The sequence below is a fragment of the Lolium rigidum genome, chromosome 3 (assembly GCF_022539505.1).
Source record: "Lolium rigidum isolate FL_2022 chromosome 3, APGP_CSIRO_Lrig_0.1, whole genome shotgun sequence".
Classification (NCBI taxonomy): domain Eukaryota; kingdom Viridiplantae; phylum Streptophyta; class Magnoliopsida; order Poales; family Poaceae; genus Lolium; species Lolium rigidum.
The window spans coordinates 150629827-150643539 of record NC_061510.1 but is presented as its reverse complement, the minus strand read 5'-3'; the positions used below and the strand labels follow the sequence as shown (position 1 = coordinate 150643539).

Here is a 13713-nt window from a genome sequence, read left to right as displayed (position 1 = left end):
ACAATGATGAGGACCACTGCGACGTATGAAGAAGCGATGATGAGCCCGGATTCCAACAAATGGCAAGAAGCCATGAAATCCGAAATGGGATCCATGTATGATAACAAAGTATGGACTTTGGTAGACTTACCCGATAGCCGAAAGGCTGTCGAGAATAAATGGATCTTCAAGAGAAAAACAGATGCTGATGGTAATATTACTGTCTATAAAGCTCGACTTGTCGCAAAGGGTTTCCGACAAATTCAAGGAGTTGACTACGATGAGACTTTCTCACCCGTAGCAAAGCTAAAATCTGTGAGGATTTTGTTAGCAATAGCTGCATTTTTCGATTATGAGATTTGGCAGATGGATGTCAAAACGGCATTCCTTAATGGAGACATTGAGGAAGAGTTGTATATGGTACAACCCAAAGGTTTTGTCGATCCTAAAAATGCTGACAAAGTATGCAAACTTCAGCGTTCAATCTATGGACTGAAGCAAGCATCAAGAAGTTGGAACCGACGCTTTGATAAGGTGATCAAAGACTTCGGTATTATACAGTGTCATGGAGAGGCCTGTATTTACAAGAAAGTGAGTGGGAGCTCGTAGCATTCCCGATATTATATGTAGATGACATATTATTGATTGGGAATGATATAGAACTATTAAGCAGTGTAAAAGGTTATTTGAATAACAGTTTTTCAATGAAAGACCTTGGTGAAGCATCGTATATATTAGGCATCAAGATTTATAGAGATAGATCAAGACGCCTAATAGGGCTATCACGAGTACATACCTGGACAAGATTCTAAAGAAGTTTAGAATGGACGAAAGTAAGAAAGGGTTTTTACCTATGTTACCAGGCAAGGTCTTGAATAAGACTCAAGGACCGGCTACGGCAGAAGAAAGAGAAAGGATGAATCAGATCCCCTATGCTTCGGCAGTAGGCTCTATTATGTATGCCATGCTATGTACAAGACCAGATATAGCGCATGCTGTTAGTTTGACTAGCAAGATATCAAAGTGATCCAGGAATGGAACATCTGGACAGCGGTCAAGAATATCCTGAAGTACTTGAAAAGAACTAAGGATATGTTTCTTTGTTATGGAGGTGACCAAGAGCTCGTTGTAACAAGTTACACCGATGCAAGTTGGAACACCGATCCCGATGACTCTAAGTCACGGTGCGGGTACGTGTTTATATTGAATGATGCTTGCGATGAAGCTGGGCAAGCTCGAAGCAGTGCACGGTGGCGAAGTCTTCAACAGAATCGGAGTACATAGCGGCTTCAGAGGCTTCATCAGAAGCGGTATGGATGAAGAGGTTCATTGTAGAGCTCGGTGTGGTTCCTAGTGCATTGGATCCACTAGTCATATACTGTGACAACATGGGTGCCATCGCCAATGCACAAGAACCAAGGTCACACAAGAGGCTGAAGCATATCAAGCTGCGTTACCACTCGATTCGCGAGTACATCGAAGATGGAGAAGTAAAGATTTGCAAAGTACACATCGATCCGAATGTAGCAGATCCGTTGACTAAAGCTCTCCCTAGGGCAAAGCATGACCAACACCAGAATGCCATGGGTGTTAGGTTCCTTACAATGTAATCTAGATTATTGACTCTAGTGCAAGTGGGAGATCTGTTGGAGATATGCCCAAGAGGCAATAATAAAAGTGGTTATTATATATCTTTATGTTTATGATAAATGTTTATATACCATGCTATAATTGTATTAACCGAAACATTGATACATGTGTGATATGTAAACAACAAAGAGTCCCTAGTATGCCTCTTAACTAGCTTGTTGATTAATGGATGATTAGTTTCATAATCATGAACATTGGATGTTATTAATAACAAGGTTATATCATTGTATGAATGATGTAATGGATACACCCATATTAAGCGTAGCATAAGATCTCGTCATTAAGTTATTTGCTATAAGCTTTCGATACATAGTTACCTAGTCCTTATGACCATGAGATCATGTAAATCACTTATACCGGAAAGGTACTTTGATTACACCAAACGCCCATCGCGTAAATGGGTGGTTATAAAGGTGGGATTAAGTATCCGGAAAGTATGAGTTGAGGCATATGGATCAACGGTGGGATTTGTCCATCCCGATGACGGATAGATATACTCCGGGCCCTCTCGGTGGAATGTCGTCTAATGTCTTGCAAGCATATGAATAAGTTCATAAGAGACCACATACCACGGTACGAGTAAAGAGTACTTGTCGGGAGACGAGGTTGAACAAGGTATAGAGTGATACCGAAGATCAAACCTCGGACAAGTAAAATATCGCGAGACAAAGGGAATTGGTATTGTATGTGAATGGTTCATTCGATCACTAAAGTCATCGTTGAATATGTGGGAGCCATTATGGATCTCCAGATCCCGCTATTGGTTATTGGTCGGAATGAGTACTCAACCATGTCCGCATAGTTCACGAACCGTAGGGTGACACACTTAAAGTTGGATGTTGAAATGGTAGTACTTGAATATGGAATGGAGTTCGAATATTTGTTCGGAGTCCCGGATGAGATCCCGGACATCACGAGGAGTTCCGGAATGGTCCGGAGAATAAGATTCATATATAGGATGTCATTTTATGTGAATTAAAATGTCACGGAAGGTTCTATGGAAGGTTCTAGAAGGTTCTAGAAAAGTCCGGAAGAAACCACCAAGGAAGGTGGAGTCCACATGGGACTCCACCTCCATGGCCGGCCAACCCTAGTGGGGGAGGAGTCCCAAGTGGACTCCCCCTTAGGGGGCCGGCCACCCCCCATATGGGAGGTGGAACTCCCACCTTTGGTGGGAGTCCTAGCTTGGCTAGGTTTCCCTCCTTTTGGAAGGTTTTGGTTCGGGTCTTATTCGAAGACTTGGAGACCAACTCTTGGGGATCCACCTATATAATGAGGGGCCAAGGGAGGAGGCCGGCCACCCCAAGACCACAACCTGGCCGCCCCCTTTAGTGGCCGGCCACCCCCTCCCAAACCCTAGCCGCCCCCTCTCCTCCATAGCTCCCGCGTGCTTTAGCGAAGCTCCGCCGGAGTTCTCCACCGCCACCGACACCACGCCGTCGTGCTGTCGGATTCAAGAGGAGCTACTACTTCCGCTGCCCGCTGGAACGGGAGGTGGACGTCGTCTTCATCAACAACCGAACGTGTGACCGAGTACGGAGGTGCTGCCCGTTCGTGGCGCCGGAACCGATCGTGATCAAGATCTTCTACGCGCTTTTGCAAGCGGCAAGTGAACGTCTACCGCAGCAACAAGAGCCTCATCTTGTAGGCTTTGGAATCTCTTCAAGGGTGAGACTCGATACCCCCTCGTTGCTACCGTCTTCTAGATTGCATCTTGGCTTGGATTGCGTGTTCGCGGTAGGAAATTTTTTGTTTTCTATGCTACGTTATCCTACAGCTTCCTCCCGCGGCACACCGGCAGGGGCTGGTGGTGGGCGGTGGCCAGGCCTTCGGTCTGTGCCATGCCCCCCCGCCTCTCGTCGGTGCGTGGAGGCGATCTCGGGCTTCTTCCGCGTCACGAGGGTGCCCGGGGCAGCAGCCTTGGGTTCGACGGAGGAGGTGACTCTCTTCTACGCTGGAGAGGGTCGGCCTGCGGTTGGTGGTGGTGGATCTTTTGATCTATCACTTCGATCCGGTGGCGAGATGGAGGGGCATGGAAGCCGTCGATGGTGTCGCCGGTGGAGGGTTGGATTGGCCAGCCCTGGATGGTCGCCGACGTGGGGGCCCGACCTGTATAAAGGCGGCGGTCCTAGGGCCTCTCTTGCGTGAAGAGGAGGACCTACCGGAGGCCTGGACTCGTGATCTGGCCGGGGGGTTGAGTTCCGGAAGGCTCCGCCGACGAATGTAACAGTGCTTTGCCTGGAATTTGCTGGATCGGAGCTATTCGGTCGTGCGCACCCATGCTTTTATTCCGATCTATTGGTTCTGGAGGGAGCGGCGCGAAGCTCTTTTTCTGTGTTGACATCAAGTGACTATGGATCCATGATGAAAGTCGGAAGAAGAGAATTTCATGAAGGCCAGAGGGGAGGACTAGCTAAGGGAAGTTCAAGTCTTTGCGCTGTTGAGAGACTTGCTTGGTGTTCCGGGCTTCACAACAGCGGTATGAAAGTGGGGGCGACAACACATGTGAAGTGCAGAGTCCTACCTTTCAGGGTGAAAACCCAAGGTCTGGCCTTAACTGGTTGTGCCTGGCAATGGCCTTGGTGGAGGCATTGTTTTGAGAGCGGGGACTATCTTCAGGGTGAAAACCTAAGATCTTTGATCGGGCGACGACGGTGTTTGAGCACTGTTCCCTTCTTGGAAGCGTCGTTTTTTGGAGAGTCTGTAATTCAGGTGTTATCTTGGCGGTGGATGTATTGTTGTTGTTAGGCCCGAGATACTATAGCGGGACTTTTGTTTCTTAGTTTTCTTTTCCTCTTTTTTGGCTGTGTGCATCCGTAGTGCCATTAGGGTGGTGCGTTGTTGCAGAGGACGGGGTGTAATTGGTATCTTATTGATATTAATATATTCCCTTTATCGAAAAAAATGAACACATCAGCTCTCCTGCTGTTATTCCAAAAAAAAGTATATGAAAATGAATGGCAGACCATGCACTAATGAAGTAGTAGTACAATTGTATAGCTCAATATTGTACATATTAACTGTAAGATGACTATAGATGACATGACACTTGGCTTATAGCCGGCTTTGTTAGGTTGGACCGCACAATACACGTGGGTAGCTAACGACAAAACAGAATATTCTACCTTCCCATCTCCACATCAAACCACTTCTTCTTAATTTGTTCCTTCCAGCATGGACATTGCAGATTTAGTAAGAGGCTGAAAAAATCAGAATAAGACGAGTTGACATAGTATTGTGCAAGGTGCCGTCGTTCTCGCTGGTTGGCATTTTTTTTGAGGGATCTCGCTGATCGACATTTGTTCTTCTCTAATTATTGTTATCAACAACAACAATGTTGATCTAGTATTGAGCATGAACTAACCACATCATTATGAAAACCATTTGTTTTGATACGGAGTGCATTCCAGCTTGTGACTTCTGATTGTGGTCGACACTGATATTTGACCGTTTATTAACCGTGGCTAGTTCAAGGTCTAGTTAGAAGTTACCGTGCGATTATGTAAGAGAAGCTTACCTGTTGCCCAAAGCACATTATAGCGTTAGAGTATGCCATTGTGTGCCTAGTTTAATCTAGTATCAATTTTTTCCTTCACTAGATCACAGTATCACACGTTCACACGCATAGCCCTTTGCCTATTTCCCATCTCTTTTGCGGAAGAAGAGGCCGCCATTTACACGTGGAAATGTTCACTTTTGTACGGCACAGTGAGTACAGAAACCTGAAGGATGAGATTTGTTATTCTTTTAATGATATATCTTCGCTAGCTGTATCCTGCATGTAAGCGTGTGGAAGCAATCTCTAGACTCTAGTGATATTGAACACGGCAGCGACATTTCACTTGCTCGCGTAGCTATACCTTGCTCCGAAGAAAACGCCAATACTTCGAATATCGACTCGGATTCGGTGGACCTGTGTGCACCTGATTATGAACAATTTTAAAAATGCTTTTTAAACATTTCTTTAAAATTTGGAAAAAACACGTATGTATATATTATCTTGATACTTACTCGTGTAAGTTTTCATGAAAAAATGCGATTACATGTGACATATGCAAAAATGAGGAAATGGAAAATTATATTACTTTGAACAGTACAAATCCAATCATTATAACGTCATTCAGATATGTTGTTATTTTCGTGTAGGCTACATACAATCGTATTTTTTAGTGAAAACTTACACGAGCTAGTATCAAGATAATATGTACATGCAAATATTTATTTCAATTTTTTTGAAACTTTTAAATAGAATTTTACCAATTTTCGAGAAACCGGATGCCTGTTCCGTTTGGTATTTTTAAATATTGTTACTACTATATTAGTATCGATTGGATGCATCGTAGGGTTTAAGGTGTCATTTCTAAGTTCTGTCTTGTAAGGAATCAACTCGCGTTACACACACATTTGAACATTATAAGATGCATGGACAGTGCCCTCACTCACACAGTCACACCTAGGCGGTCAAATCCAGATTTTTAGTGGGGAACGGTATGCCCAATCTTTCTCTCCTCTGAGACCAAAAAGCGTATCGACGCGTGTTAGCCCCCCCCCCCCCGGTGAACCCTACCGCGGAGCCGCTTCACAAAGCCTACCCAGTGCCGATGGCAGCGGGTCTTCCCATACCCACTGTGTCTTAGGCTGTCCAACGATGTCCAACTCGAGCAATGTAATCCTTAGACTCAAGGTGTTTGCACGATCCAGGTTGTGGACTAGGCGGCTTTGAGGTTTCCCAACGATACGCGTAACCGGTATCTATAAAGGTGACTGTTGGGCCGCCTAAGAAGCAATCCGCGTGGCATGGTCGACAAAACGTAATCTGCCCCTCTAACTCGAAGCGATATTCTCTAGGCCATCTTGTGTGATATGATTCGGAAGCACGGCCACCTGCAACTCGGTTAAGTGTTAAAGAGAGTTAAGCTGACACTGGCATGACGTGTTCCTCGCCCGCACCTTACCATCAGTATCGCGAGGCAAGGGGACTTGGACATTTCGTCACACTGGTAGACTCCTCAAGGTAACAGGACTATCATGCTTTGCTAGAAGCCACTTCCACCTATCAGTACCGAGCGCGTCTCAAAAAACTGGGTCTAGCTTACCTTTGAGCCTGTGGGGTCACACACTTAAGGGAGTAGTACTAATTAGATAAGGTCAGACTGATCGAAGTTGGCTAAGTGGAGACTTAGGTGGATAGGGACACGTGTCAAGTCGTTGGACTCACTTTGACTAGGATATGGGTTTCAGAATGAGGGACACTTGGGATTATCCCAATGTCCCCTATAAAAAGGAGCAGTGGACTGGGGCGGCATACAAGTGAGAGACAAGCCTATGAGGGTTTTGCCTTAGGAAGCAAGTTAGTCCGCGTCAACACCTACCCGTCCCCATTGGCGGAAAAGAGGCTTGCACCTTCCTCTTGCCATTACAACTTGTATGTGTGTGTGAACCTGTAGAGGCACCTCACCTACAATGCTCTAGACGCCAACGTGACCGGATTCAGAGAAGGCGGTGAAGCCAACGATGGAGCGAGTTCACAGTAGTCCGATTCTTCACCGACAAGGACAAGGATGAGTGGTACAACAGGAGGTACAAGGACTACACTGCCCCGACCGACCCCTAGCACCAACTTCCTCACATACGCGTCAATGTGTAAGAACCATGGCCCCTCACCCGAGACGGATCCTCATCAACGTCTTGTGGGAGTCGGAGGAATTTTTTTCTATTTATCTTCCTCCCACGAACACAGGGCCCTACATATGCTTGACGTTCGACATGGGCAAGGTCTTGAATTCCAAGGCCACGAACCTAGGAAGGTGGAGTGCATGACCGGCTCTTCGGCGAGCGTGTTACGGGGTGATAGTTCTTTCCTTGGCTGTGTGGATGGCGAAGAGTGGCGGGGGATCGTGGTGTTAGCTATGCTTCGGCAAAGGCGTCTCTCATATGACGTTATGAAGGCCTGGTGTGGAGATAGCAGCCGGTCCGAGGTATTGGGGTGTGATACCAAGGTTTTTTCCACGCGAAATCTCAGCGCGCCCACGCCAGCGGGAGTGATTCCTGCAGGTGTTGTAACCCTTGGGAGGCGCAACCCTGGTTACCTTCCCCGCGCCAGGGCTCCATGTGAGAACCCTTGATCGTTCCGTTCTTGACGATGGTGTCGTGTTTTGTTGTCACCCTCTTCGGACGTTGTCGTAGCGCTCCGGTACCTCTCGGTCTCCTTCCGGTGTCATCGGTGGGTAAGTTTGGATCCTATCTCGAGGCACTTTTTGCGCTGGCGTGGGGCGTTCTCGGCAGCCTCCTATCTTATACACATCACAATGTCGGCACCACTCTCCGTCGTTGTTGTTCGTTGGCAGGATCGGCACTCCACGGCCTAGAGTGAGTGGGTAAGAGGCCCTCACCGGCGGCAAATTTATGGGCATGGTGCGACTATGTCCGATGGTTTCGCAAGGAGGCGTGGTGACACCTCTACTTTGTATTCTTGGGTGCTTCGTCTGGGTGTGGCTACTCCTGTTTTCTAAATATCTTGATATGTTTTGTAAGAGGTCTTTTCTCATCACTTTGTATCGGTTCGACCATGCAACTTTTTTTATAAAGCGAGCCAAAAGCTTATTTCGAAGAGGAGAAACTTATTCCCGTACGTCTTCCTTGCTTAGTGATCAGCTCGTTCCCACTTTTCCAATCGTCCTTGATGTTAAGTTTTCCGATATCATATAAAATCAACTGAGTAGGACGTGGGAGTGATGTTTTGGCACATGGAAGCCGTATGCTCCATTTATTTTGAAATACATGATAGACACATTTTAAAATGTTAAAAAAATTGAAACAAAAATTTCGCACGTACATCTTCATGTGCTACGCGCTCACAAAGTTGTTTCATGAAAAATCGATATGTCATGTGGCGTGTGTAAAAAAGACAAAATTCGGTGCTGAAACTAAGACTTGTCACAAGATAAATTTTCTCTTTTTCGCTTAGACTACAAAAAATATCATTTTTTCGTGAAATTTGACGAATGCACATATATTATGGAGATGTACATGTAAATTTTTTTGTTAAATTTTTTTAAAACTTAAAAATATGTTTTTATGGTAGAGGCATCATAGGTACGCACCCGGGAGCCGAATTGAATTTTTTCTTTTAAGTATGCAAGATGTTTCTCTTTCAAAACATGTGCATGAAGCAATTTAGTATTACCCATATGCACAGAACATTGATTCGCAATTACAGATGTACATCCGCATACACAGGAACAATTCCGTAGCTTAGCGAGAAATGAACACATGAATAACCGAAAAAAGAAGCAACAAATGATGAATGCTAAAAAACAGAAGTAAAAGAATCACCCAATTACAACATGAACTCGCTTTCAGAAACGATGAAATGACGCCGGTACTTACATGCATGCGCAGCCGTACACTACTTCTAGTTCTAGTAGTAGTTGATTGCGCGGCAGTTCTTCCTGATCTGGCCCTGGCCACCGGTCTTGACCTCCACGCCGGCCATCTTCACCATGGACTTGGCGAACCGGCCTTCCCACCACCCGGGAATGTTGGCGTTGTCCGCCACCATCCTGGCCGTCTCCTCCGACGTGAGGAGTGCCGCGTCGGAGGTGAAGAGCACCTTGTGCTGCAGCACGTTCTTGTAGTACTGCCTGTCCAGGTCGTTGGGCGTCACCACGTCCTGCATCACCACCGGGTCGTTGCCGCCGGGGGTCGCGTCGGCGGGGCACTGGCTTCTTAGGAACCAGGCGAGGCCGCCGTTGATGTCGGAGGGGATATTGAGGCGGTCGGAGACGAAGGAGGAGCAGTGGGAGCGCCCGATGGTGTGCGCGCCGGAGAGGATGACCAGGTCCTCCGCGTCGAGCCCCTTGACGACGAAGCTGTCGACGAGGTCTTTGAGGTTGGACGTGGGCGGGACCAGGAACTTGAGCGGCTCCGAGGCGTTCGAGAAGGTGCCGTCGCGGCGGCCGGACGGCATGTCGAAGCTCACCTTACCCTTGCTAAGGATGCAGGACGCGTCGCGGGCAGCGAAGGCGAGGATGTCGGCGCAGGAGACGACGCCCGGGCATGCCGCCTCCACGGCGTCCTTGATCGCGTCGATCAGCTCGAAGCCGCGCACGGATGGGTCGTTCGGCGGGCTCAGCTTCTCCGGCGTCGGGCTGAACGGGGTCGGGTCCAGGAAGATGGAAGCGTCGCAGCCCTGATGCATCATCATTCATCGACAGTTTAATCAAGTCTGGCTAGTCGATCATGCGTATACTTTTACGTGGTTGCAAAGATGATTTTCTTGCACTAATACCTCTAGTAAAATACTAAATATCTAAAACCCACATAGTCGATCTCTACTAAAGCGAAAAAGCAGTAGCTAATTAGTTAGTACCTCGACGAAGCAGTCATGGAAGAGCATGCGGATCATGGCGGCGCCATTGCCGGGGTTCTGGGAGATGGCATGCTCCATGACGCCCTTGACGACGGCCTCTGCCTGTGGACACTTGTCGTGGTAGAAGCCAATCTGCAGTGGCCAGTAAGGGCTGGCATGGCACCCCACAGCGAGGAGCAACAAGGCAGAAGCTACCAAAGCACTAGCCGCCATTTCTGAAGCTTGACTAAGATAGGAAGAGATGTGCAAGCTAGTGATCTCGATCGGAGGAGATTGGCTGTTGTAATAGTTCGAGCAGGAAGCTACTTATATAGGCGGGCATTAGAAGACCTAGCCTTCCCAAGAATACATATGTGTGAATATGTTTCAACTTGCCTTGTGCTGTGCTTCGAATTATCAATGATTTTGTTGGGGTTTTTTTGCTTCGTTGTAACGTCACTACACTGGGTAGTTGCCGCCAATCTTCGTTCAATTCGGTTACAGCACAACTCTCGCCCAGTGTCGGCGAAATCTTATCAGAGGGCGTCGATAATTGACGACATTATACAAAGGAAGTAGTAGCAAACAGTTGTTCACTATCCCTGATGGATACACCCGCGGTTGACCCTCACTCATATACGAATGGGTCATATATAAGCTAGAGCTGATTCATGTATCCAGCTCCTTGTTTTGTTCATTTTGTGTGATCTATAATCCACCAGTTGCAGATGGGGACGCAGCTTTTTCCGGTCGTTGAGAGGTTAGGTTACTTAAAAAACATTTCGTTTGGCGGTTTGCGTGTTTCGTGTTCTTGAAATCCGTTTAGGTACGAGTTAATGTACTTGGCGTGTGAGAAATTTCCTGCGAGGCCACTTGTACAAGAGCACGCGGAAATTAAGTAATAAAATAAATCTTTGGTGAAAGGCCGGTTTAAGCTTTAAGCAGGTGAGACGTGCGCTCCAGGAAGTGTCACGAGCAGAGAGCATACACTTTAATTGCGTCGTCTGCTTGACCGTTTCTGTTGGCACACTTCTGATTACAAGGAAGGTTTTGAGTTAGCTGATGACGTTAAAGTTAACCTGACTTCTATCCGTTCATATATGAGGGCACTGCTACCCCACTGCATTGACTCCTCAAGCGGCGTGGCTCAAACATTCCGGACATACCGAATGTTTGACACACAAATAAATTGATCAATAATTTTAAATAGAAATAAAATAAATAACTCATACAGTTCAAATAAAATAAAGTTGAACTTCATCATGCGATGCATCCTTTGAGCCTCTACAGATGCTGCACAAGGTCATTTCGCACTTGCGCATGAGTATCTCTATCCTGGATTGTTGCATGCAAGGCGAGGAAATCAACACAATTCGCAGGCACCAGATGATCAAAAACGGCAAGAGGACCTAGTGGTCATACAAATGATCATCCATTGCTGAAGTTTTGTGGTCACTCTTGATAATCATGTTGCGCATGATCATGTAAGCATTCATCACCTCCCACATGTCCTCTCAGGACAAAGAAAGAGCAGGATAGGCAATACCAGATCGAGCCTGCAACACACCAAATATACGGTCGACATCATTCATGCAACTTTCGTGTCGCGAAGCAAGGTGAGACTTCCTCTGACCTAGAGGGTTACTGATTGTCTTCACAGAAGTCTGCCATTTTTGATAGATGTCATCAGTTAGGTAGTACCCTTATGGTATATTGGTGGTCATTGATCTCATAGTTGCAATGTGGAGCATGGATTTCAACAAGTCTACCAAACACAAGAGAGGAATGAAGAACGTTGATGTCATTGCAAGAATCTGACGGACTGAAACAAGTGTCCCAAATCCAAAGATTATAGTTTGCCACAACTTCAAGTACAACACCACTATATTCATGTTGCTCTTTGTACAAACCTTGACATGCAAATGGACAATTCTTCCATAACCAGTGCGTGCAATAGATGCTTCCTAACATCCTAAGTAATCCTCTCGCTTCATTATATGCCATGATATGAGCTGTCTCTGCTTCATTTGGTCCTATCAAATAGTCTGGCCCAACTTTCCCTCCACCGCCATGTAGAACTTGTATGCATTAAATAGCTGTGGACTCAGACATGCGTATGTGCTCATCTATTGCATCTCCAAGAGCTCAATATGCAAGCATCCTCATTTCAGCAGTGCATTTCCGCATTGATGAGAAACCAAGGATTCCGGTGCAGTCATTCTTCATAAGTAGTAGTTATCGTACTCTCTCACACCATACACTATCGTCATGAAAAACTATTTGTCCATCCTAAACCACCGGCAAAAATCCTATGGGGCATAAGTATGATCATCGATGAAATAGTCAGTGTAGAGCTAGGCATGACCCTCTATTCTCTACCTTGGCTTCGGTTTGTTTCTCCCACTCGCGGAACCTCCAAGTTTGGGATAGGCATTCTCATCCGCACGTAATTGTAGAAGAACGGCGAGAATCATGAAGTGATCCTATTCATCAACGACAATGGCTTCCTCCTCCATGAGCTGATGCATCATTAACTTGACGTTACTATCCATATTATTGCAGTTGCCGTGGCAGTTGGCAATCTCTGTGGTGTAACTTTTTTCAGTTCCCCGGCAACGGTGCCAGAAAAGAGCTTGATGTTGTGCAGAGCACGCAGTTGGGAAACCCCAAGAGGAAGGTATGATGAGTACATCAGCAAGTTTTTCCTCAGTAAGAAACCAAGGTTTAATCAACAAGTAGGAGAAAGAAATCACTTTTGAAGGTGTTGCTGGCTGACTTTGGCAGGGCGCATTACCGGTGTCAGCAACAACATAGAATCTGCACACAACACAACCAAAATACTTTTCCCCAACTTACAGTGAGGTTGTCAATCTCACTGGTTTTACTGAAAATAAAGGATTAGACGTATAGTGTGGAAAGAGATGTCTGTTTGCAGTGAAATAAAGAGAACGGTGCTTTGCAGTAGATGGATTTATCAGTGTAAAAGAAAGGACCGGGGTCCACAGTTCACTAGAGGTGTCTCTCCATAAAGATAAATAACATGCTGGGTAAACAAATTACAGCTGGGCAATTGACAGAATAAAGACCATACATGACAAGATGATTACTATGAGATTCATTTGGGAATTACAACAAGATTCATAGACCGTAATCCAACTGCATCTATGACTAATAATCCACCTTCAGGTTAGCATCCGCACCCCTTTCAGTATTAAGTTGCAAGCAACAGATTATTGCATTAAGTAAAGTGTGTAAACTAAACAATAGAGTTATCCTTGGATAAAGCATTGTTGTTTTCTCCCTAGTAGCAACAACACATCTACAACCTTAGGAGTTACTGTCACTCTCCCAGATTACTAGAGGCATGAACCCACTATCGAGCATAAATACTCCCTCTTTGAGTCACAGGCACATACTTGGCCAGAGCGTCTACTAGCAATGGAGAGCATGCAACATCACACATAACATATAAACAGATCTATAATCAACTCAACCATAGTATTCAATATTCATCGGATCCCAGCAAACACACCATGTAGCATTACATAAAGATTATGTTGATCATGATAGGCAGCTCACAAGATCTAAACATGAAACATAATGAGGAGAAGAGAACCATCTAGCTACCGCTATGGACCCGTAGTACAGAGATGAACTACTCACGCATCACTTCGGAGGCGGGAATGGTGATGAAGAGGCCTCCGGTGATGATCTCCCTCTCGCTTCAGAACCCT

The 13713-nt window shown here is 46.0% G+C and overlaps 1 protein-coding gene across 1 annotated transcript; it reads right to left on the bottom strand.

Annotated features, from left to right (window-relative positions):
- Positions 1-9049: 9049 nt before the first annotated feature.
- On the bottom strand, positions 9050-10226 carry LOC124698422 (peroxidase 2-like). Its single transcript, XM_047230910.1, has 2 exons — positions 10001-10226; positions 9050-9820 (listed from the first exon to the last, which is right to left on the bottom strand). Exons 1-2 carry the CDS (start codon positions 10211-10213, stop codon positions 9050-9052), a joined length of 984 nt encoding a protein of 327 aa, XP_047086866.1. The 5' UTR covers positions 10214-10226.
- Between the last annotated feature and the right edge of the window lie 3487 nt (positions 10227-13713).

Coding starts and splice junctions, on each gene's coding strand:
- LOC124698422 (XM_047230910.1), bottom strand. CDS start 10,213: ATGGCGGCTAGTGCTTTGGTAGCTTCTGCCTTGTTGCTCCTCGCTGTG. Junction 9,821..10,000: donor TCCATGACTGCTTCGTCGAG/GTACTAACTAAT, acceptor ATGATGCATCAG/GGCTGCGACGCTTCCATCTT.